This window comes from Euprymna scolopes, chromosome 17 (assembly GCF_053919585.1).
Source record: "Euprymna scolopes isolate OS-2025 chromosome 17, ASM5391958v1, whole genome shotgun sequence".
Taxonomy (NCBI): domain Eukaryota; kingdom Metazoa; phylum Mollusca; class Cephalopoda; order Sepiida; family Sepiolidae; genus Euprymna; species Euprymna scolopes.
In genome coordinates, this window is record NC_136498.1 from 69,223,058 (window position 1) to 69,247,229 (window position 24,172).

The 24,172-nt window shown below is 33.6% G+C and overlaps 1 protein-coding gene across 1 annotated transcript in view; it reads left to right on the forward strand.

Annotated features, from left to right (window-relative positions):
* Window positions 1–24,172, forward strand: part of LOC145296779 (kelch-like ECH-associated protein 1) — a 201,154-nt gene that overhangs the window by 37,698 nt on the left and 139,284 nt on the right. Inside the window, exon 2 of the mRNA XM_080142839.1 lies at window positions 15,244–15,375. Within this exon, the coding sequence (XP_079998965.1) occupies window positions 15,276–15,375 (100 nt within the window). The 5' untranslated portion in view covers window positions 15,244–15,275. The remainder of the gene's footprint in view (window positions 1–15,243; window positions 15,376–24,172) is intronic.

Below are 24,172 nucleotides of genomic sequence, written 5' to 3' on the forward strand. Positions count from 1 at the left end.
TGCTCTTGACATATCAAAGGCCTTTAATAAAGTATGGCATAAAGGTTTACTTCACAAAATCTCCAGCTATTCTCAATTATTAATGATCTTCCAAATCACATCCTTACATCATTCGTAGACATTAATGCTGATGACACTACTATCTATAAAAGCACATCTCAGACTGTAAATGACCAAGTTCTCTTCGATTCTCTCTCCTCTGATCTTGAGCAAGTGGTACAATGGGGAAAGAGGTGGCTTGTTACTTTTAATGCATCTAAAACCAAGCTTTTATCATTACATCATCAACGCTCTGAACCCCATCTGGCATCAGTTGAAATGAATGGCTCTCGTCTTGGGGAGGCCTCATATTTTGACAAGCTTCTGGGCTTGACGTTTACTCCTGATCTGAATTGGAACACATACATTAAATCCGTTGCCAAGGTCGCTGGAAAAATTATGGGATCCTTCTATCGATCCAGTAGATATCTCACTGCTGATGTAATTCTCTATCTATATAAGAGCCAGGTACGTCCAAGGATGGAGTACTGTTGCCACATCTGGGCAAGATCGTTATTTATCGTTATTTTCATGGCAAGTGTTCGACTGAGCTTCAATTTTTGGTAACCCCTCGCCAAACTATCACAAGAACCACCAATTTAGCAGAAAACACTATCAATAATTTCCCCCCACTCTTTTTATCTGTGCCTAAACCTAAACGTAGATTCCATGAGCAAAGCTTCTTTCTTAGAACTGCACGCCTATGGAATTGTCTTCCGTTTTCCTGCTTTCCATCTGACTACAATATTGTTGTCTTCAAGTCTAACGTAAATAAGTTTTTGATGAACCGTTCCATATAAGTTAAAAAATTTACAGAACTTCAATTACTAACGATTACTTTATTGTCCAACTAGCATTTCAACCCGGCGTTGCCCGGGAGTTTGGATGTGTATGTTGAGCAAAAAAAAAAAAAAAATTGGTAGTAGGAAGGCAGTCTCGAACCCGTACTGCGAACGAGGAAAAGAACGGGAAAACCCCTGACGTCTTTGTAGTTACAACAACCGCCAAACTTGAAGTGACGCATGTTTAAATTAAGGCTAGACAATCGAAAGGAGAGGATAACTTTAAAAAATATCGGCGAAAAAAGCGACCCCACCTGTAGAAAAGTGTCTAGTTGAAGGTGAAGATATTAATGTTTTTAGCCAATTTTTCGATATTTGTCGTATGAAAGGTCGAACTTCCAAACGATTCTGATCAAAATAAAAATGGTAAAATCTATCGCCTTTGTCAAAAGTTTTAGGCACATATGCAGACATACATACATACATTTGTGTATTAGTACCTGAAAAATTTCAACCCAAACCGATGGAAAAGCTATCCCTATCTCTGAATACCCTTTATGTAAAATTTCAAATGTTTAGACACGAAAATGTCTGAGTAATTTGATAGAGACAGCAGAGGTAATTTTTTTTTTTTAAATTCGACCCCAATTATGACCCGTTAAAATTTAATTTTTTGCGCTTAAATCAAGTTATTACGTTAGATCCAGGTCCAAGGAACCTATATCTAAAATTTCAAGTGTTTAGATCCAAAATTGTCGGAAGAGTTTGGTAGATTTCCCAAAGGTCAAGTCGTTGAACTTTGACCCCCACCAGCCAAATTTCTGGCCGAAAACCGATCACATCGATTTTTTCAAATCTCAGTACTCTGTATATCAAATTTCGAATCTTTAGACTTAAAATTGGCAAAGTTATTGCGTAGGGAAATGGTAACACAGGCACACAGATACATGGACACGTTCACTTTTATAGATATACTAGCATGGGTGCCCGGCGTTGCCCGGGTGTTTGGAGGTGTATGGTGAGCAAAAAAAAAAGTTCAATTTTTTTAAGTTTGACCCCTATTATGACCCCTTAAAATTTATTGTTTTGGGCTCAAATCAAGTTATTAAGTTAGATCCATGTCCAAGGAGCCCATATCCAAACTTTCAAGTGTGTAGACCCAAAATTGTCGGAGGAGTTTTGTAGAGTTCTAACAGGTCAAATCGTTGAACTTTGATCCCTTAACAGCCAAATTTCTGGCCGAAACCAATCACAACGATTTTCCCAAATCTCAGTACGCTGTATTTCAAATTTCGAGTTTGTAGACTAAAAATTGATAGAGTTATTGTGTAGGGAAATGTACTGGCTGAAATGCTAGTATATAAGAAAATTGTATTTTCTTTTCAAATAAATAGAAAAGAGGGTTGCCTTTTTTTTTTTTTGTTCTTGGCCTTCGGGCCGGGATTAACGTTTAGTATCTGTTCCGGCAGATACTGCAAGCAAAGACCATATGTGGGGGCAACCCCACATATAAGACCTTGGTCAATGTAGGGGCAACCCTTCATACCAATTGTCACTATACAGCTCCCCTACTCCCCGAGGAGCTGGTCCCCATTTCCCCTTCACTCCTCACATTAAAAATCGGCCTTGTGCCTAATTTTCTCGGTGAGGGAGCAAATAAATACCTTGGCCTTCGGGCCGGTATCAAAGTGTAGTATCTGTTCCGGCAGATACTGCAAGCAAAGACTATATGTGGAGGAAACTCCACATATAAGACCTTGGTCAATGTAGGGGCAACCCTTCATACCAATTGTCACTGCCCAGCTCCCCTAGTCCCCGGGGAGTTGGTTCCCCATTTCCCCTTCACTCCTCACATTAAAAATCGGCCTTGTGCCTAATTTTCTCGGTGGGGGAGCAAATAAATACCTTGCCTTTTTTCTGTTGTTCTTGTCCTTCGGGCCGGCATCAAAGTGTAGTATCCGTCTGCAGATGCCGCACTTAAGATAATTTGTACCAGTCAATGGCGGGGGAACCCTCTATACTGGGACAATTGTTATTTTTGGTCAAAAACAGAGTGCCTCCTTTTCACCCTACTTTTAGGGGAGCTGGTTTTCACCTTACATTAAAAAACGGCCTTGTACCTAACTTGGGAAAGTAAATAAATACAATAAATAGAAAAGAGGATTTTTAATATGAATATCAATACACACAAAAGAAAACCGAATTTATAGGAGTATAGATTGTCTACTGTACACTCTTTAACCCTTATCCTCGAGTGGCCTCTTGGCCTTGATAAGTGGTGATGCTTTTGTAAAAAAAAAAAGCCTTAAAGCTGAGACACTATCGACGACATATCCTCAGCACCCACATACGCGGTGCCTGTGACCGGACGTTTCACACAGAAAGAGGACTATGCCAACAACGACGGATAAAGCATCGGGGCCCCGGCTAGATATCGTCAAGACTGACAGACTTCATGATGATGATGATCATGATGATGATGATGATGGTGATGGTGGTGGTGGTGGTGATGATAATGATGATGACGACGACAACGACGACGACGACAACGACGACGACGACTTCTTATGATTCCTTTGAATATCGCTCTTTAAATTTATTTTATTTAAGGTGTGCGAGTGCATTATCAGCATAAATAGTTTAAGATATGCACAAATACGTTCTGAGCAGAGTTTAAAGTTTTACAAAATACTACAGGATTCCTTTTGTTGTTTATTGTTTATTTATGCATAAATCCGCGCTTACTGTCTATGTGTATATTTCATTCGTTCATGGTATGTTGATGGGCGTTTTTTTTTTCAGTGCAAGTGCAAAAAAAAAAAAAAAAAATGTCGAATCTTATTTGTTTAGTGTAAGATGAAAAAGTCGGACATGTCAGGAGTCGACCACCTCTTGTAAAATATGAATAAATAAATGTATCAATAGCAAAAGTATCTTATGGAGGGATAAAAAAAAAATAGTGCACGATTGGTGATGCCTTAAAGCAACGAAGTTTAATGAAATCACTATCACATACTTACGTATCATGGCGAAATTAATATAAATTCCAAGAATTATGAAAAATGATCCAGTAGAAAATGTGCTAGGTGTACAATTACATGGTGACATTTCATGTTTAAAAATGACGATGTCTCAATTTAAGTCAATTTACGCCAAGGGAGATAAGTCAGTTAATTCATACTGAATTGGTTGCACAATACTTCCACATTAAAAAATACAATAAAACTCGATAAATTTTATTTTTAATTATCTTCCAAATCACATCCTTACATCATTCGAAGACATTTATGCTGATGACACTACAATCTATGTAAACGACAAAGTTCTCTCTGATTCTCCTCTGATCTTGAGCATATGGTACATTGAGGAAAGGGGTTGCTGGTTACTTATAATGCATCTATAATCAAGTTTCTATTTCTACATCATCTACGCTTTGATGCCAATCTGGCATCAATTGAAATGAATGGCTGTCGTGTTGGGGAGACTTCATGTTTTGAAAAGCTTCTGCGCTTGACCTTTACTTCTAACCTGAAATGGAACGCGTATATCAAATCCATTGCCAAGGTCGCTGGAAAAATGGTGGGATCCTTTTACCGCTCCAGTAGATATTTTACTCCTGATCAAATTCTCTACCTATATAAAAGCCAGGTACGGTTAACGATGGAGTACTGTTGCCACATCTGGGCAGGAGCTGCTAGAAGCAGCTTATCCTGCATTGACAAAGTTCAGAATAGACTTTGTAGCTTAGTGGGTGGTGCCCTTTTCTCTTCCCTTAAACCTCATTCCCACAGAAGAGACGTTGCGAGCCTGTCTCTGCTTTATCGTTATTTTCATGGCAAGTGCACATCTGAGCTCCAATCTATGGTCCCTCCTCACCAAACATTCACGAAAACCACTCGTCTAGTCAAAACCACTATCAATAATTTCCCACGCTCTTTATCTAAATGTAGATTCCATGAACAAAGCTTCTTTCTTAGAACTGCACGTTCGTGGAACTCTCTTCCGACTGCCTGCTTTCCAGCTGATAACAATCTGATTGTCTTCAAGTCCAACGTAAACAAGTTCTTGATGAACCGTCTCCCTAAGTAATCTAATTTACAAAATTTCCACTAATTATGTTTACTACGCTATAATCACATTAACTAATGTATACCCATTAACTCTTATCCTTGAGTGGCCTGCAGGCCTTAATAAGTGGTTATTCCTGTGTAAAAAAAACCCTCAACATTCTCACTTGAAACAAAAATAAATAATTAAAACATGAAGAATCCACTGACTATTCAAATTTGAAACATGATAACCTCTGTTACCTTCTCAACCTTGTGTCGTACATTTAGTTGCCAAAAGTATTAGTGAAACATTTAAGTTGTAAGTTTACCTTGACCGCTGGTTGCTCTTGTACGCGTTTCAGACTGACCCTTCCAGACTGAGGGGAATCCATCAAAGCGACTTATTCTTACTTTCAAAAGGACTCACTAGAAACAAAACAGCGCATATTTATTCAAATTAACCTTTGTTTCAAATTACTTACAAGTGGGAAGAAGGAACTGATACATAGAAAGAGAGAGGGACTCGCTTGTTGATATTCCTTTTCTCTCCCATGCAATCTCTTTCCCACAGAAGAGATGTTACGAGCCTGTATCTGCTTTATCGTTATTTTCATGGCAAGTTCTCATCTGAGCTTCAATCTATGGTTCACCTCTCGCCAGATTTTCATGAAAAACACCCCTCTGGCTAAAACCACTAACAATAATTTCCCACACTCCTTGTCTGTCCCTAAACCTAAATTTAGATTCCACAAACAAAGCTTCTTTCTTAGAACTGCACGCTTGTGGAACTCTCTTCCGATTGCCTGCTTTCCATTTTGATTGTCTTCAAGTCACAAGTAAACAAGTTCTTGATGAACCGTCCCCCCCAAGTAATCCAATTCACGAAATTCCCACTACTTATGTTTACTATGCTATAATAACATTAACTAATGTATACCCATTAACCCTTATCCTTGAGTGGCCTCCGAGCCTTGATAAATGGTGATTCCTATGTAAAAAAAATTATCTTTCTGCTGGATCAGTTTTCGTAATTTTTAGAATTTATACTAAATATATGTAAATAATGTTTCCACCTGAAATGCATTGGTTTAAACATCACTAATTTACACAAGTACCAAAAGAACACATTTTTTAAGTTGACGTGTTGGTCTTGTTTTGAATAAATTTACTGAAATTGATAAGATACCCAAAAATCGGCCAGTGATTTTCTCTTTTGTCCCTTTAAATCTCTTGTGGATTGGCCAAAAGGTAATCCAATGACTGCTCCATTACAGAGCTCACACGATTTAGTCTATATAAAATCGAACGCTTTGTGCTCCAGCCTCGTTTTCCTATTTTACTAGTTTCCCTGCTACGGTTAACACTGAAAAAAGTTCAATCCTTAGTACGGGCGATATTAAGAATACGATTGCGAATTACGTAAGACTTCTGTCCAGTCATGGCCGACGGAAAGAGAGTGTGCTACCCCAGTGGATTTAAATAAAGGGTTCCGTTTGAAATCCTATACAGATTCTCAAGTTCGGCAGAAAGATTCATGAATTCTTAAATACATCTGTTCTATTCGTTGTATTCAATTATACCCTTTTGGAGGGTAACACCCATAAATTTGAGTGTATTTAAACAAAAGCCTTTCGAAGGCAACCGCAGGGAAAAGGCATTCATCCCACAACAAAAAGAGCTACAATCGTCGCAGCCAAGCATGCGCAAGCTGTTATTCGAACAAACTTTTAAGACTAGCAGGGCTACCCGACATTTCTCCAGGACAAAATGTGTAACATATTTCTGTTAAAATTCTATCTCTCTATCTCTATCATTTTCTCTCTTCCTCTCCACCGATTTCACCCTCTCACCACCCCCTCTTTCTTCTCTCCAACCCAGTCCTATCTTTAAACACACACACACGTGCGCGCAACTCGTATTTATAGATTGCTCGAGGAATAAATTGACATAATTGATTAAAAAAAATCAGAGTTATTTCCTTTTAATTAGTACATAATCCCGCTGGCCCCCCTACCCTCCTTATGATATTTGAGCCAGTGTCAAGAATATAATAACTTCGTGAGTATTTATTTCGTCGTTTTTTTTTCTTTTTAGTTTTAGCTGGACATACAAACATACATGCATACACACAGACAACTGCCGTTTATATTATAGATGTTCTTGCAAAAGCATGTATTCATAGATCTTCATTCTTTATTACTTGTTGAGGTAATTTTTCCCTTTGAAATCAACTCAATTATTAATTTATTTTTTAATTAATACACATAATTGTTATTCACTCCTTTCAAAAGCTATCGCTCCCAATTCTACGTTCAATACTTATCGTGCGAAAATTGGACTTTCCGGAATAAAAATCCCCACGAAAATTTCCGGAGTTAACACTAATATATTTTTATTATTTAGATTTTTCGGACTACTTTTGTCATCTTGGGTGCTATTCCCAGAAACGTTTCGGCTGATATAACTTTTGACCTTCTTCAGGTGCATCTTATAGAACTCTGGAATTTTTCCCTTGAACTCAGAAATCTGCACGGAATTTCAAACAGAAACTTTTATTTAATCCACGAGGATTGTTCCATCAGCCATGACTGGATTGAAGTCCTAAGTAATTCGCAATTGTATTCTAATTATCGCCTGCACTGAGGATTGCACTTTCAAACTCCAAAACAGTATCACTTTGAACTGAATTTTACTTAGTACTTTATTCGTTACGCCACGGGTCCTTACACCCACTTCTAGTATAATGTTTGGGAGCCTTAAACCTATTAAAATTCAATATTAAGTAATGCTATTCTGGTGAATTAAAGTTCAATCCTCAGTACGGGCGATATTAAAAATACGATTGCTAATTACGTAAGACTTCTGTCCAGTCATGGTCGACGGAAAGAGAGTGTGCTACCCCAGTGGATTTAAATAAAGGGTTCCGTTTGAAATCCTATACAGATTCTCAAGTTCGGCAGAAAGATTCATAAATTCTTAAATACATCTGATCTATTCGTTATATTCAATTATACCTTTTTAGGGATAACAGCCATTTAAAATTAAAAATATAAAAAGAACAAAGGGCGCTTCTATATTATGCAAATGAAAAAAATATGGATATCATTTTTAGTAAGCGTAATATAGTGATTTTGATTCTATTCACAAATTTCTTTTTTCATTATCAATTATTTTTCTGTCTTATCGTTTTTCGTAGTTTTTGGATATGGTACTATTTGAGACTTGACAATTACGTAGATATTATTTGTTTTACTTGGAATTCAATATTGTTTTGTTTGCATAATATAGAGGCGCCCTTCACTCTTTTTATTTTTGAATTTTAAATTTATGGTTGTTACCCCCCCCCCCAATAGTATAATTTAATATAATGAATAGATCAGATGCAATGGCGTAGCTAGAGTAAACGTCGCCCGGGGCGGTCTGCTCAAATGTTACGCCACTGACCCCCACTTCACCCTATGTAGAATGGTTAGCTAGCGTTCAATTTTCATTCACGCTCTACTTACTTCCTGACCGATACGTTACAGCTTACAAGTATGATTAAGGCAAAATCATATACGAAAAACAAAGATTTTAAAAATGTAACTCTTCATACTATCATACTAATAATAAACTTATTTACTGTTATGAAAACGGGTATGAAAATCTTTTTAGGAAGAAAAACATAAGTGTATACTATGACGAGTCACTTAGAAAATGGATGAATAACTAAATTAATTAATTGTTATGAAGGAGAAAAGGGGGCGTTAGAAACGCAGTCGAATAGAAACGCCGAAAAATAAAAAAGGAAAAATCAGCTAGTAAAATTGGAAAAGATGATTTGAAAACAAAAGGCACGTAACAGCCAACCTGCCTGATCAACTCATGAAACGAAGTGAATAACATAAAATAAAATACAAGAGGATCAAGTGATGATAATAATAAATAAATGGTTGGAAAAACAAAATTATGAAGAAAAGAAATAAGACACTTAAAAAAAGAATAGAAAAACTGTGAGTTAACTATCTTTTATGTTTTATATTTAAATCTACACTAGAAAGAAAAAAGGTACTCATGCAGTTTTGTTAGCGCGATTTTCCGAAACTTCACGGGTATTTCCGGGAAGATATGTAGAAAAACCAGGATATGCTGAGCGCTTAGCCAATCAAATTCAAGTTAGCAGACGTTAAAAAAAAATTCAATGAATTTTTTTTCGATTATTTTTTTGTCAAAATTCACACTTTAATAAAGTCCTTTTTTCAAAGTTTCCAGATAATTATCATAATGAATCTATAAACTTTGTTGAGCTACTACACACGCGATAACGAACCACGCCGAGAGAATGTGGAGGGAAGCAATGCAAGAAAACGTAATCGAATGTGGGACCAGTAGGGAACTATTAGAAAGCTACCTGATAGAGTTCATGTGGAGACAGAAATTCAAAGATCCTTTTGCGTGCATAATGAACCGGGTAGCTTAATATTACTCTCAGCTTCCTTCCATTTTTTCTGAGCCCTTCGCGATTATCATCTGCTCTTGCAGCAAAAAAAATTTGCCAACCACCCTACCTCTACATTAAAAAGTCATTAAAAACAAAACAAACAAGAAACATAAACATGACCACGAACAATCGACAAAAATATTAATAATTAACAAGAAAAAAACATAACAACGCCCCCCCCGAAAAAACAACAACAATGGCGCCCAAAAAGCAATTAATCAAAAAGAAAATTTAATTTAAACGGTTTCAGAAAAAAACATATACAATTTTTTCCTTAATATCTTATTTAAATTCTTTTACTTCGTTTTCGTTTTCTTGTTAAAATAAAAATTTAACGTTAACGGTGTTTTAATTATTTTCTCCTCAAGATATATTAAAAATTATTTTTGCGTTTTTGGGGTTTTGCTCTTCATCAAGTTTCTGCATCGGCATATCCCGATTCTTCCCAATATCTGCTCGGAAACGCTCGTGGAAATTCGGAAAAATCACGGTAACAAAGCAGCATAAGTAGCAAAAACTTTTATGCTATTTTTATAGTTTTGTTTCATCATATCAAATGTGAAATAGACATGTGTAAAAGAAAATGAAATTTTCGTTTCTTCCAGTTTTCATTCTGGTTTGTAGTTGTATTTATATAAAACAAAAGCAAAAAATAAATAGAATACAGTATTTCCAAGCGAGGAAAAAACAAATCCCAATGAATATTCTTATTAAATATTGTAACACTACATAAAACACTACACCCCATTGTACTTTGATCTTTAAAAGAAAATGTTCACTTTCAGAACATTTAAATGCAAAACACGGCAGTTCACAAAAGAATGTACTTTCGATATTATAGCCCTAGAATATATATTTTCCTTGTGGCAAACTAGTCAATGGCATTGTCAATATCTATTTGTCTCGTAAGTTCCTTTTCAATGGACAGAACAGCCAGATCCAACAGTTTCGACTTGCTCATGTTTGATTGGAGGTAATTCACTTTGGAGAAACTTCTTTCATACGATGCCACAGAGACACATATTGTCAGAAGGAATTTTAAAGCAAGCGTAAGATATGGCAATGATTAAACAAAATCCTACTTGATGATAAACTGTAGGAAGTGCTTGGCTTTCTCCAAGTTTATTTTGGCTGTTTGTAGGTGTCGCCTTAAACGTGGAATTTCTAGACAAATGTCTTCTTCGGATAGCTTATCATACACAGTGGTGAGCTTGTTAACAGACAACTGTATTTCTTCGTCACCGACTCAAATAATATGATCTGGCTGAACGACAGAAAAAGTCAACAAAATGTCATTCACTGCATATAATCTGATATTTAACTCGATATGGAAACGGTCAAGACATTCAAACATTGCTTTCTTAGTGTCCTGCTGCGATGACAATCTAGCATTTCTTACCTCCTCATCTGGCATTTTGTTCTTCTAATACTCCTCTCTGTAGAACTATTGAGTTATTCACATTATGCAAGTGCTTGCTAGACGGCATTGTCAACAATATTCGTACGCTGCTCTTCTAAAAAGACCTTGAGGGCCTTTAGTTTGGTAGCAATCATGTCCAGAGTAATACCCGTTGTTTGCATGTACTTCTGCGTTACGTTTACTTCTTGTAAAACGTCACTCCAGAATAACAAGGAAGCAATGAAAGAAAAGTCGCATATAACTGGCAACAGATTATGCACAGAGCCTCTTGTTTCGTTGCTCTCTTCGACATCACACAGAGCTTCAATAGCTATCACAAATTGGTTAAACCTCTGTATCACCGGCTTCGCTGCATAAGGATGTGCACCCAGCGAGTTATGCACAATTTCTTCACTGTAAGATCTGTGTACTTTACTAACACCTCCCCACGATGGGCCGATGACTCCCGCATTTCAACTGCACTATTGCTGATTCCATATCTGATTACTGTTGACATTTGATCTGCATGCGAAACGCCTGGTGTGCTATCAAAACGTATACCAAAGTACTTTACATTTTTTATGTCAGCAACGAGTTTTCCAATTACATGCTTTGCCAAAAGAGAAATAAACACATCCTGTGTTTCAGGCGACATGTATGAACATATCACCTGACTGTCTGCGCTTTGCTGGAGGCTGAAAAGATGTTCCTTTAACACTATATAATAGTGAGATAAAAATTCAACAAGATCCAAGAAGTTTCCTTTGTTTATTGAGGACGTATTCTCGCGATGTCCTCTAAATGTCAGGTTCTGTCGTGCAAGAAAAAGTATCACGTCTGGAACTCTGTGCAGAATGTCTCTGAACTTCCTTTTCTCTTCCTCCATCAGAGAAATTTGTGCTGCATCAAGTTTTTGCAACTGGAGTCCTGAAGCCATCGTTTTCCACTTCTCTCAGCATGAAAAATGATCTTTTGATTATTCATGCTCAATAATTTTGGAATTTAAGTTCCATCAAGCTTCAAAACCAATGACAAAAGTAGATGTTCCAGAAGCCTTGTCATCTTTGACAAACAATCGACAGCAAAAGCAGTAAAACTTCCCGTCACGCAGCAAGTAAGCCATTCACGATCGTAGCACCCTGTCGCCATTTGACAATGGGGAATAAAACCAGGTTGTAGAAAGTTGCCGCAATTTACCTTTAACCTTTGTGCCTGACCTTTTAACCGAGTTGAAATGTTCCTGCTTAATCTGGAATGGCTCGCTTCCTCTTTTAATATAAATTCTGACACTATCAGGCACAGGAATTTGCCACGGTGCTAGCGATCGAGGCTTCAAACTCTTCTTCTCATCAAGCTGCACTTGCTGTATCATAGTTCTCCAATATCCGTTTGTTCTGTGCCGTTGTTTCTCGGTTGCTTGCTATCACTTGAAAAATGGCATGCGAGCTGTTTTTCATGTGACGTTCTTTAAACTTCAATAAAATCAGAACTTTTGACAGTCTCTGGTTTCTGTATTCACTTCAGCAAAGACTCTTTAAAAAAGTTTTGAATTCACTAATTCCATTATTTAACGACAACACTTTGAAATTAGAAGTTTTTTAAAAAAACTTTTTACCACTCCTTGTAAGGTTTGCCAATGCTGGCTAGGAGACTCTGAACATATATTCATTCTTTCTATTTTTTTTTTTTTCACATTAAAAAAAAAATTAAATGAGTATCGTCAAATGGTTTTAAATGTACTATTAAAAACTTAAAAAAAAGAAGGGTTTTGAGTTTTCAATAAAAATCGGCAAAAAAGATTCTTCAATGAATAATTGATAATTTTTAAGAGTTTGTAATATTTTAGAAAATAATTTTCAAAAATTGAAAACTTTAAAATTCCATAATACATGATTAATAAATTCTATTTCCAATTATTTTTGCCCTTTAGCCCAACTGAAAATTTTGGGGGTGGGTAAAATTGTGTCACCCCTCCGCCCCATCCTTAGATACGCCACTGATCAGATGTACTTAAATATCTTTGACGAAGTTACGTCAATCAATCTTAAACGGCTGCGAGTTATATCTTTATGATACAAAATATAAAGATATAATGAAATACTGACACTGTATGCGCTAGTCATACAGAAAACTGGGGAAAATACTTTTACTTTATAAATAGATACTGTTTGTTATTAAATGTCATGTTTAATTATAGTCAACGCGATCGAATCCTCAGCTTATTATACGGTTCTTGTCTAAGATACCACTATATAAAAACAAAGACAAAGAAAAATATGTATGATATACGTATTCGTAATAAAAGGAAAATATCATATTCCACAAAGCACATAAATTGATCAAGTAGATATATTTTTAAATAAGAGGATCACATTTTATTAGTAACAAAGAGCATGTCGTATTATCCGCCATATTGAAAACGATCCCCCCCCCAAAAAAATCAAATTTGCGATATTTATTCGAGATTTATATTGTAATTCCAATTCCCACTAATGGAAAAATGATTTTCTTTTTAGATTTTTGTGTATATTTGTTTTCTTTTAATTAGGGGGGAAATTTTGGACAAGAACCTATTATAACAAAATATATGTTGGCTCTGATCTTATTTAAAACTTAACTTTCTGCATAACTACGGATATTGTAATTGTAATATTATCAAACACTTGGCGCTTCTACGCTATTGGGACGAGATTTCGGATATCGTAATATTGAATTTCACATGAAAACAGCGGTATCTATGTATTCCTCGTATTTTTAAAATGATTATATCCAAACATTACGAAAATCGATAAGGTCGAAAATTATTTATTAAGAAAATAGAATTTGAAGAACGCGATCGTGTGTGCTTATGGAAGACCCAGGAGCGTCACAAGGGAGGCAATTCAACAGTTGCAAAAAACATATATATGTTATTTTTACGTTATTTAATTTTTAGACGAACAATTATTTTTATATTAAACAATTATGAAAAAATCTTAAATGAAAACCAGACTTAGAAACACTGTATATATATTATGTTTATTTTGTTATTTGTTTTGCGTTAGTCACATTAAAAATGTAGTTACTTCCCTTGGTTATGGTTTGGTTTCGCTTCATTTTATAAAAGCAAGATGGCGGCAAATTTTAACTTGCTAACACGATTAAAGTTTTTTTTTTTGTTTGTTTGTTTTTTTAATTAATAATTCAGTAAGATTAAGGTAACTTCGAAGCTACCATTATAACTTATTAGAATTGACAAAAAAATTAGTTGAAACCATTGTTTTTTATCTGAAAACTCTATTTATCGACTTGAAAATCTCGTCCCAATTCTGTAGAAGCACCAAACATTTTTATTAGGGATCCACTTCCATGGGAAATAGCTCCTTTTATCTATAATTTGAACTTTCATAACCTTAAGGTTTTATCTAGCACAACGTACCACAGACTATAACACATTTTCTTTTATTTTTTCTGTCTTAGACAAGGACATTCTTTATTATTGTCCAATAGAGAATACTCGTTTTGGAGGAACTAGCTTTTCTCCCCATCAAAAATTGACCTCGTGTCTAACTCTGGCCTCATGAAGAGGCAAGTAAATACGTGCATTGAAACACGTAGCCTCAGAGCTACTAAGAGAACAATTACTTCTTAAAATTTTTATTCGCCCCAAACAAACTTGGACGTAAGGGCCTATTATTTGAAACCATGTCTACAGAAACTCTTATGTAGGGAGTTGAGAAGCGAGATGACTGTTCACATTATATTTAAATTTCAGCATGTTAGTAGAGTCAGAGAATTTTTTTTCATTAAACTAGAAATAAATAATTGTTTTTAATAAACTGGAATTAAATATTTATTTTTATTTAACTTGAAATAAATAATTTTTTTTTTACGAAACTAGAACTAAATATTTCCGTAAACGCACGAACAGGCAACGCAGACGAGATGTTTTTGTGCTGTTAAAAACAAAAAACAAACAAACAAAAAATACTGATAAAAGTGTTTTAATAGGTTCTTAGCCTTATTTTGCTTATGGACCGCCTGGGAGCTATTTCATCATTTGTGGACTAGTCAGAGAAGCGGGAAACGGAAAGGGATTCCAAATTCTAGCAGTCCGATAGAAGAAACTATTACTGTAGAACGTTTTCCGGAATCAAAACTATCGGAACTCTGCAGTGAATGGATGGGATTTTACTGTTTGTCGGCTTAGTCCGGAGTGTATACGTCGAGGGGACACAAATGTCACCAGTTCATCAGAGTATATTCAATTAAAGAACTAGCAAAACAAGCACAGAGACGTAATATTGCAGCGGTGGGACAGAGCTTGGAACTTGATTGACAGTTTGGGACCTATAGATTGGAGACTTATTTATTTGGACTCTATCTTATAGGGAGAGACTAGGTCATATGTATTTGTATGTCACGTGTAGGTGAAATGAAAACCGCCGTGTGTTAGTCTCTAGTGAACAAAGAGAGGAACTTAAAAAAAAACGTTATTTTTATCTTTTCTTTCAGTTTTTGTTTCCAAAAACATTGAGCGTGTAAAGATGGAAGTTCCGAATTCCATGGAACTGCAATGTTGCGGAGAACCGGAAGAGCTCAAGTGGATCCCGAACTATGAAGTTCAAATAATTACATCGGCGAACTGTAAGTCACATCTGATTGCTATATTCTTATGTAAACTTTTGTACGAAAAAAAATATCCCGTTTCCTCGCTCAGTCTACTCACGGACAATCGGTTTGGTCTGGCTACAATTGGTTGAAGGCCACATGTCCAGATGCGAAACTCGGTGTTATCGTAAATCATCAGCAAAAGCCATCGGATATTTCCGTAAACTCTCTCTCTCTCTCTCTCTCTCTCTCTCTCTCTCTCTCTCTCTTTCTATATATATATATATATATATATATATATATATATATATATATATATATATGAGAGCAAATAGTTAATAAAACATATTAAAAACACTTTGAAAAAGAGTTAAAAACCTATTTAATCTGAAAAGGAAACACTTAATAAGTGGATAGTCCTTAATCCGCGGAGTTTCAAAGAAATACTTTCCTTCTCATCAGAGGGTAGGAATTGGCAAAATGCGGGATCGGACTTTGCATATAAAATTATTTGATGAAACTGCAAGTAAGTCAAAGATCTTACTTGATAACAAAAAGTGAAGCAGAGGGAATACGGTGAAGAAAAAGGTGATTCACCTGAATGGATAGTTTGGTGAAAGGTAAAGTATCCAATGACGGTAAAATCCAAAAATGTATGTCCAAGAAAGTTAATTAAATTTCCATTCGCACAAGTAAAATCCAAGGAAATAGCGGTAATTGGAAGATGGTCCAAAAATAATCCAAAAAGCCGAAATCCGTGGAATAATTCACAAATATGTACAAGGAAAAAGGGGGAAAATTCCAATAATATTAATAAAAGAAAAATAAGATATGCATTTAACACGGCTGCTGAGACAAAGTATATATATATATATAGTGAAAGTGTCTCTGTGTGTGTGTCTGTGTATATTTCCCTACGCAATACCACTGTCAATTTTTAGTCTACAGACTCGAAATTGGATATACAGTGTACTGAGATTTGGGAAAATCGATGTGATCGGCTTTTTGCCAGAAATTTGGCGATTAAGTGGTCGAAGTTCAACGATTTGACCTTTGAGAACTCTACCAAACTCCTCCGACAATTTTGGGTCTACACACGTGAAATTTTAGATAAAGATTCCTTTGACATGGACCTAACTTAATAACTTAATTTGAGCCCAAAACAATAAATGTTAAAGGGTCATAATAGGGGGTCAAATTTAAAAAAGATTGACCGCTTTTTTTTTTTTTTGCTCAACGTACACCTCCAAATATCCGGGCAACGCCGGGAATCCAATCTAGTGTATCTATAAAAGTGAATGTGTCTGTGTCTCTGTCTGTGTGTCTCTGTGTGTACATTTTCTTACGCAATAACACTGTCAATTTTTAGCCTACAGACTCGAAATTTGATATACAGGGTACTGAGATTTGGGAAAATCGAGGCGATCCATTTTCGGCCAGAAATTTGGCGATTTAGGGATAAAAGTTCAACGATTTGACGTTTGAGAACTCTACAAAACTCCTCCGACAATTTTGGGTCTAAACACTTGAAAGTTTAGATATAGGTTCGTTGGACATGGATCTAACTTAATAACTTGATTTGAGCCCAAAACAATAAATGTTAAGGGGTCATAATAGGGGTTAAAGTTAAAAAAATTGACTGCTTTTTTTTTCTTTTGCTCAGTATACACCTCCAAACACAGCCGGGCACCCATGCTAGTATATATATATATATATATATATATATATATATATATATATATATATATATATATATATATATATATATATATATATATATATATATATATTCTAGCATGGGTGCCCGGGGTTGCCCGGGTATTTGGAGGTGTATGTTGAGCAAAAAAAAAAAAAACGTCAATTTTTTTTTTTTTAACTTTGACCCCTATTATGACCCCTTAAAATTTATTGTTTTGGGCTCAAATCAAGTTATTAAGTTAGATCCATGTCCAACGAACCTATATCTAAACTTTCAAGTGTTTAGACCCAAAATTGTCGGAGGAGTTTTGTAGAGTTATCAAAGGTCAAATCGTTAAACTTTGACCCCTTAACAGCCGAAGTTCTGGCCAAAACTCAATCATATCGATTTTCCCAAATCTCAGTACCCTGTATATCCAATTTCGAGTCTGTAGGCTACAAATTGACAGAGTTGTTGCGTAGGGAAATGTACACAGACAAACAGACAGACAGACAGACACACACACAGACAAGTTCACTTATATATATATATATATATATATATATATATATATATATATATATATATATATATACTGCCAGCCTATGTCAAGAAAAGAATACCAGACACAGAAGTCCTCACGTGCTGGACTCCCAAGCATTCTCACTATGCTGATGAATGTTCAGCTTCACTGGGATGGTCATGTAGCCTGGATGTCAGACTACAAATTACCCCAAAAGCTTCTGTTTGCTGAACTCCAATATGGCAAGCGCTCCCAAGGCGGCCAGCGAAAACGATTTAAAGACACTCTGAAGGCATCACTGAAGGCCTTCAACGTTAATCCGTCATCTTGGGAGCAGAGAGCTTTAGATAGAGCCAAATAGCGGGCCGCTGTTCGTGACAGTGCCTGAAAATACAAAAGTTACAGAGAAGCGCAGAAAAGACAAGAAGGACAACGTTTTGAAGCCTTCAACATCTACAATTCCTTGTTCTCACTGCAAATAGAACTTTTCAAGCAAAGATTGGGTTATCAGCCATATCCGTACTCACCGATGATGACACTCCCCACCTTACCCTGTAGGATGATCAGATGGTCCTCGTCGTTCCGACGGACGGACACACACATATATACTAAGGAGATATATATATATATATATATATATATATATATATATATATATATATATATATATATATTCTAGCATGGGTGCCCGGGGTTGCCCGGGTGTTTGGAGGTGTATGTTGAGCAAAAAAAAAAAAAAAAATGTCAATTTTTCTAACTTTGACCCCTATTATGACCGCTTAAAATCAAGTTATTAAGTTAGATCCATGTCCAAGGAACCTTTATCTAAAATTTCAAGTGTTTAGACCCAAAATTGTCGGACGAGTTTTGTAGAGTTCTCAAAGGTTACATTGTTGAACTTTGACCCCTTAACAGCAAAATTTCTGGCCAAAAACCAATCACATCGATTTTCCCGAATCTCAGTACCCTGTATATAAAATTTCGGGTGTGTAGGCTAAAAATTGACAGTGTTATTGCGTAGAGAAATGTACACAGACACACACAGAGACACGTTCATTTATATATATATATATATATATATATATATATATATATATATATATATATATATATATATATATATAGATAGATAGATAGATAGAGTAAACAAAAATATATGTATGCATAAATATATATGAAAACAATTTTTTATTTAATGTAAAGATTTTACGCAAATATTATGCAAGTATAAATCATGTAGAATATCTGCATGAATATAATTACACGTAATAGTTAACTCTAGATGATCATCCCATATGAAAACAGAAAAAAACTAATAGGGAATTGTTTATGAATGTTTAAAAAGTATATGCAAATTAGCTAGATCTTTTGCTAGTGAATGCATTTCCACAACCCATATATAAGAAAATTGTATTTTCTTTTTAAATAAATAGAAACGAGGGGTTTTAATATGAATATCAATACATACAAAAGAAAAACGAATTCATAGGAGTATAGAAGATATATACACACACACACACACATATATATATATATATATATATATATATATATATATATATATATATATATATATATATATATATATATATATTAGTGTATTTAGGCAGCCTTCCTTCATTCAGGCAAACATTATTAAAAACAACAGAGATACCTTGCTTAATGATTCTTTTTTTCATTTTTTCGATCTTTTGTAAGATTTTTTTAACTTCAAGATGGAAGGTATTTACAAATGTTCCATGGTTCACACGAGCGCTTTCGATTCTTTCTTGAATCATCATCAGGTGGAGATGAAATATTAAAAATAGAAGTGAAATATATAGTTACGAATGATAAAAAGAGTTAATCAAAGTCAATTAAAATATACATTTACGAGCGATAAAAAAATCGATTAAAAATTAGGATGATAAAAGGCAATGTTAGTAAAACCAGTCGTATACTGGTTATGCTAAACATTTCAGCACATTATTGCTACTTTCAAAATTAATGCTATTTATAGATGGGTGCTGGGTTTTTATATATAGTGTGAACCATGGAACATTTGTAAATGTCTTCCATCTTGAAGTTAAAAAAATCTTACGAAAGATCGAAAAAATGAAAAAAAAAGAATCATTAAGCAAGGTATCTCTGTTGTTTTTAATAATGTTTGCCTGAATATATATATATATATATATATATATATATATATATATATATATATATATATATATATGTATAAGTGAACGTGTCTTAGTTACCAATATATAAATGCATGTATGCATGTCTGTTTGCATGTCTGCCTTAAACTTTCAATAGAGGCGACGGATTTTACCAAGATCAGAATCACTTTTTTTTTGCTCAACATACACATCCAAACACCCGGGCAACTACGGGCTAAAATGCTAGTATATATATATATATATATATATATATATATATATATATATATATATATGTATATACTAGCATTTCAGCCCGGCGTTGCCCGGGTGTTTGGATGTGTATGTTGAGCAAAAAAAAAAAAAAAAGTGGTAGTAGGAAGGCAGGCGCGAACCCGTACCGCAAAGGAGGAAAAGAACGTTATAAAACCTAACGTTTATGCTGTTACGACCACCACCAAAACGGAAGCGCCATTTTTTTAAATTAAGGCTAGACAATCTAAAGGAGAGGATAACTTTAAAAAATATCGGCGAAAAAAGTGACCCCCCCCCTGTAGAAAAGTGCCTAGTTGAAGGGGAAGATATTAATGTTTTTAGCCAATCTTTCAATATTTGCCGTATGAAAGGTCGGACTTTAAAACGATACTGATCTTGGTAAAATCCGTCGCCTCTATTGAAAGTTTAAGGAAGACATGCAAACAGACACACATACATACATTTATATATTGGTAACTAAAAAGTTTCGACCCAAACTGATGAAAAAGCTTGCCCTATATCTGAATACCCTTTATGTAAAATTTCAAATATTTAGACCAGAAATTGTCTGAGTAATTTGGAAGAGACCGCAGAGGTAAATTTTTCTTTAAACTTTGACCCCTATTATGACCCCTTAAAATTTATTGTTTTGGGCTCAAATCAAGTTATTAAGTAAGATCCATGTCAAGGAACCTATATCTAAAATTTCAAGTGCGTAGACCCAAAATTGTCGGAGGAGTTTGGTAGTGTTCTCAAAAGTCAAATCGTTAAACTTTGACCCCTTAATCGCCAAATTTCTGGGCAAAAACCGATCACATCGTTTTTCCCAAATCTCAGTACCCTGTATCTTACATTTCGAGTCTGTAGACTAAAAATTGACAGTGTTATTGCGTAGAGAAATGTACACAGACACAGACACAGACACACACACACGTTCACTTTTATATATATATATAGATTGATATATATATACTAAGGATATACATATATATATATATATATATGTATATATGCTAAGGATATATATATATATATATATATATATATATATATATATATGTATACACACACACACTTAAGTTATATGTATATATATATATATATATATATATATATATATATACTAAGGATATACATATATATATGTGCTTAGGATATATATATATATACTAAGGATATACATATATATATATGCTTAGGATATATATATATATATATATATATATATATATATATATATATATATATATATACTAAGGATACACACACACATATATATAAGCTAAGGATATATATATATATATATATATATATATATATATATATATGTATGCTAAGCATATATATATGCTAAGGATATATATATATATACATATATATATATCCCATTTTACTCTACCATTCTTTCTTTATGACCTTCCTTTTTTCTTTTCTTTTTTCTACTCCCTCTTTATTGTCAATATTTCATTTTCTTGTCCTCTTATTTGAAGAAAAAAATTGTATAAAAAATTGTTATTTGAAATCTGGTTTCAGTGCAATGATCTAATCTCATGAGTTACATTTCTAAAGAAATTATGGCATAAACATGTATGCATATTGGTAGCTAATAATGTTTATATATATATATATATATATATTAAGTAATGTGATTTATAATTTAAAAATTAAAAAAAATTTTTTTTAATTTAAAAATCAAATTTTAATCAAATTAAAAATCAGTTTCATAAGAAGGAACAACAACAAAATCAATTATCTGTACGATCGTTTCGGAAATCCGTGCTTTTTATTGTGGTATACATGAAGTTATGTAGAACAATTATATATAGTTTTTTTGGTAAGCACGGTCTCATCATCAGCAAATTTAGGAGGATTTTTATTGAATTTAAAAGACACCATAAATAAACCTAGCATTAAAAGTAAGGCAGATGAATCTGAAAAAATTGAAATAAAAAGTTTGGATTTAAAATTTATAAGAAAATTAATATGGGTTAGAGATAGAAATGAGTAGAAAAATATATATTTTTGAATTTACATAATAAATTTGATTTAAAAATATATAGAGATAGTTACCTTTTAGTTTTTCTTTTTTTGAAATCAGGAACTGTGTTTAAAGTAGTCATTTAGATGTTTGCTATAGCTTTTTATTTTATTGAATGATGAATTTTAAAAGGGCGACGCTCGTGCAATAAATTGTTTCCGTTAGCGTATTTTTGATTTAAAGACGCTACAGTTTATATATATAGAGATAATATTTATTTTACAAGTTTTTAAGGGGAGATAATTGTCATGTGTTCTTGACTTTATTTATTATTTGTTTTACGGGTCTAAGGGAGGTTATTGGTCTAACTTAATTTATTTAAAAAAAAATAATAATTGTAATCTATTTTTACTAATGAGTAATTTTTAATGATTTAAGGTGGTTTATATTTATTAAATTTAAACCAACGTTTATGATTACATGTCAGAAGCTCGTGTCTTGAATTTAATAGTTTGGTTGTACTTTTTATATCTTCATATTTTAAAATTTTTAGGGTCTCTTTTGTACATAGTGCACAAAATTTATCTCCTGGTTTATATGATTTGCAAGTCTCAATTATTTGCCATTTTAAGTTGAAAGAAATATTGCTATTTTTTAGTTGCCAAATATAGTTGGATAGAGTAGTTTGGTTTGATAGAGAGTTATTTTTAAAAGAATGTTTGTGCGTTGAAATTCTATGTTTTATTAGGCCAGATGTGGAACCAATATATATTACCTCTTGATTATTGTGATTATTTTCCGTTAGGTCTATTGTTGGATTATTATGTGGTGGGTTGATTAGTAATTGATCGGTAGATTGATTTAAGTTGGTGTTATTATTTAATCTGGTAGTTGAGTTATGACTGTTAATAGGTTCTTGTAGATTTGGAGTTTTTGATACTGTGCAGCTACAGATAACATTTTTAGTTTTACATGAGCCTTGTTGGGGACATTTATTTTTTCTTCTACAGTTACAGTCCGATGTATTTTGTATAGTTGTATTTTGTAGTTTATTAATTTTCTTATTATTAGAGCTAATTATTTTCTGATGAAGGTTAGGCATAGTAGAGTAAGAGACTTTAATTGTGTTCTTATTGAAAATTTTATTATATCTATGGGGGGCTTTAAAGTTCTTATCTAATATTTTAAAAAATTCTCTGGCTATGTTTGTTTCTAGGTTTTTGGAATACGGGGGGTTGAACCATAGGATCTCCTTGTGTCTATTCTTACGTTTACGGGTTTTAGTTTGCTGTTTATTTGTATTATTATCTAATATTTGTAGTTTGGTTTTATCTTTTTTTGTCTCTTGGTTATTTTTCTTAACTCGTATACGGGAAGACATTGCCATATTATATGTTATTACGCTCTTAATAGGTTTATTTTTAATGCAGTTTATGTTTCTATAACATAAGATAATTACCTCCCTTAGACCCGTAAAACAAATAATAAATAAAGTCAAGAACACATGACAATTATCTCCCCTTAAAAACTTGTAAAATAAATATTATCTCTATATATATAAACTGTAGCGTCTTTAAATCAAAAATACGCTAACGGAAACAATTTATTGCACGAGCGTCGCCCTTTTAAAATTCATCATTCAATAAAATAAAAAGCTATAGCAAACATCTAAATGACTACTTTAAACACAGTTCCTGATTTCAAAAAAAAGAAAAACTAAAAGGTAACTATCTCTATATATTTTTAAATCAAATTTATTATGTAAATTCAAAAATATATATTTTTTCTACTCATTTCTATCTCTAACCCATATTAATTTTCTTATAAATTTTAAATCCAAACTTTTTATTTCAATTTTTTCAGATTCATCTGCCTTACTTTTAATGCTAGGTTTATTTATGGTGTCTTTTAAATTCAATAAAAATCCTCCTAAATTTGCTGATGATGAGACCGTGCTTACCAAAAAAAACTATATATAATTGTTCTACATAACTTCATGTATACCACAATAAAAAGCACGGATTTCCGAAACGATCGTACAGATAATTGATTTTGTTGTTGTTCCTTCTTATGAAACTGATTTTTAATTTGATTAAAATTTGATTTTTAAATTAAAAAATTTTTTTTTTAATTTTTAAATTATAAATCACATTACTTAATATTGAATTAGCTCTAGGTCATTTAACTATCGAGCTTATTATATATCTAAATTACAACGAGCATTTCCTGTATTTTAATTAAACTAGTAATTTCACTATTAC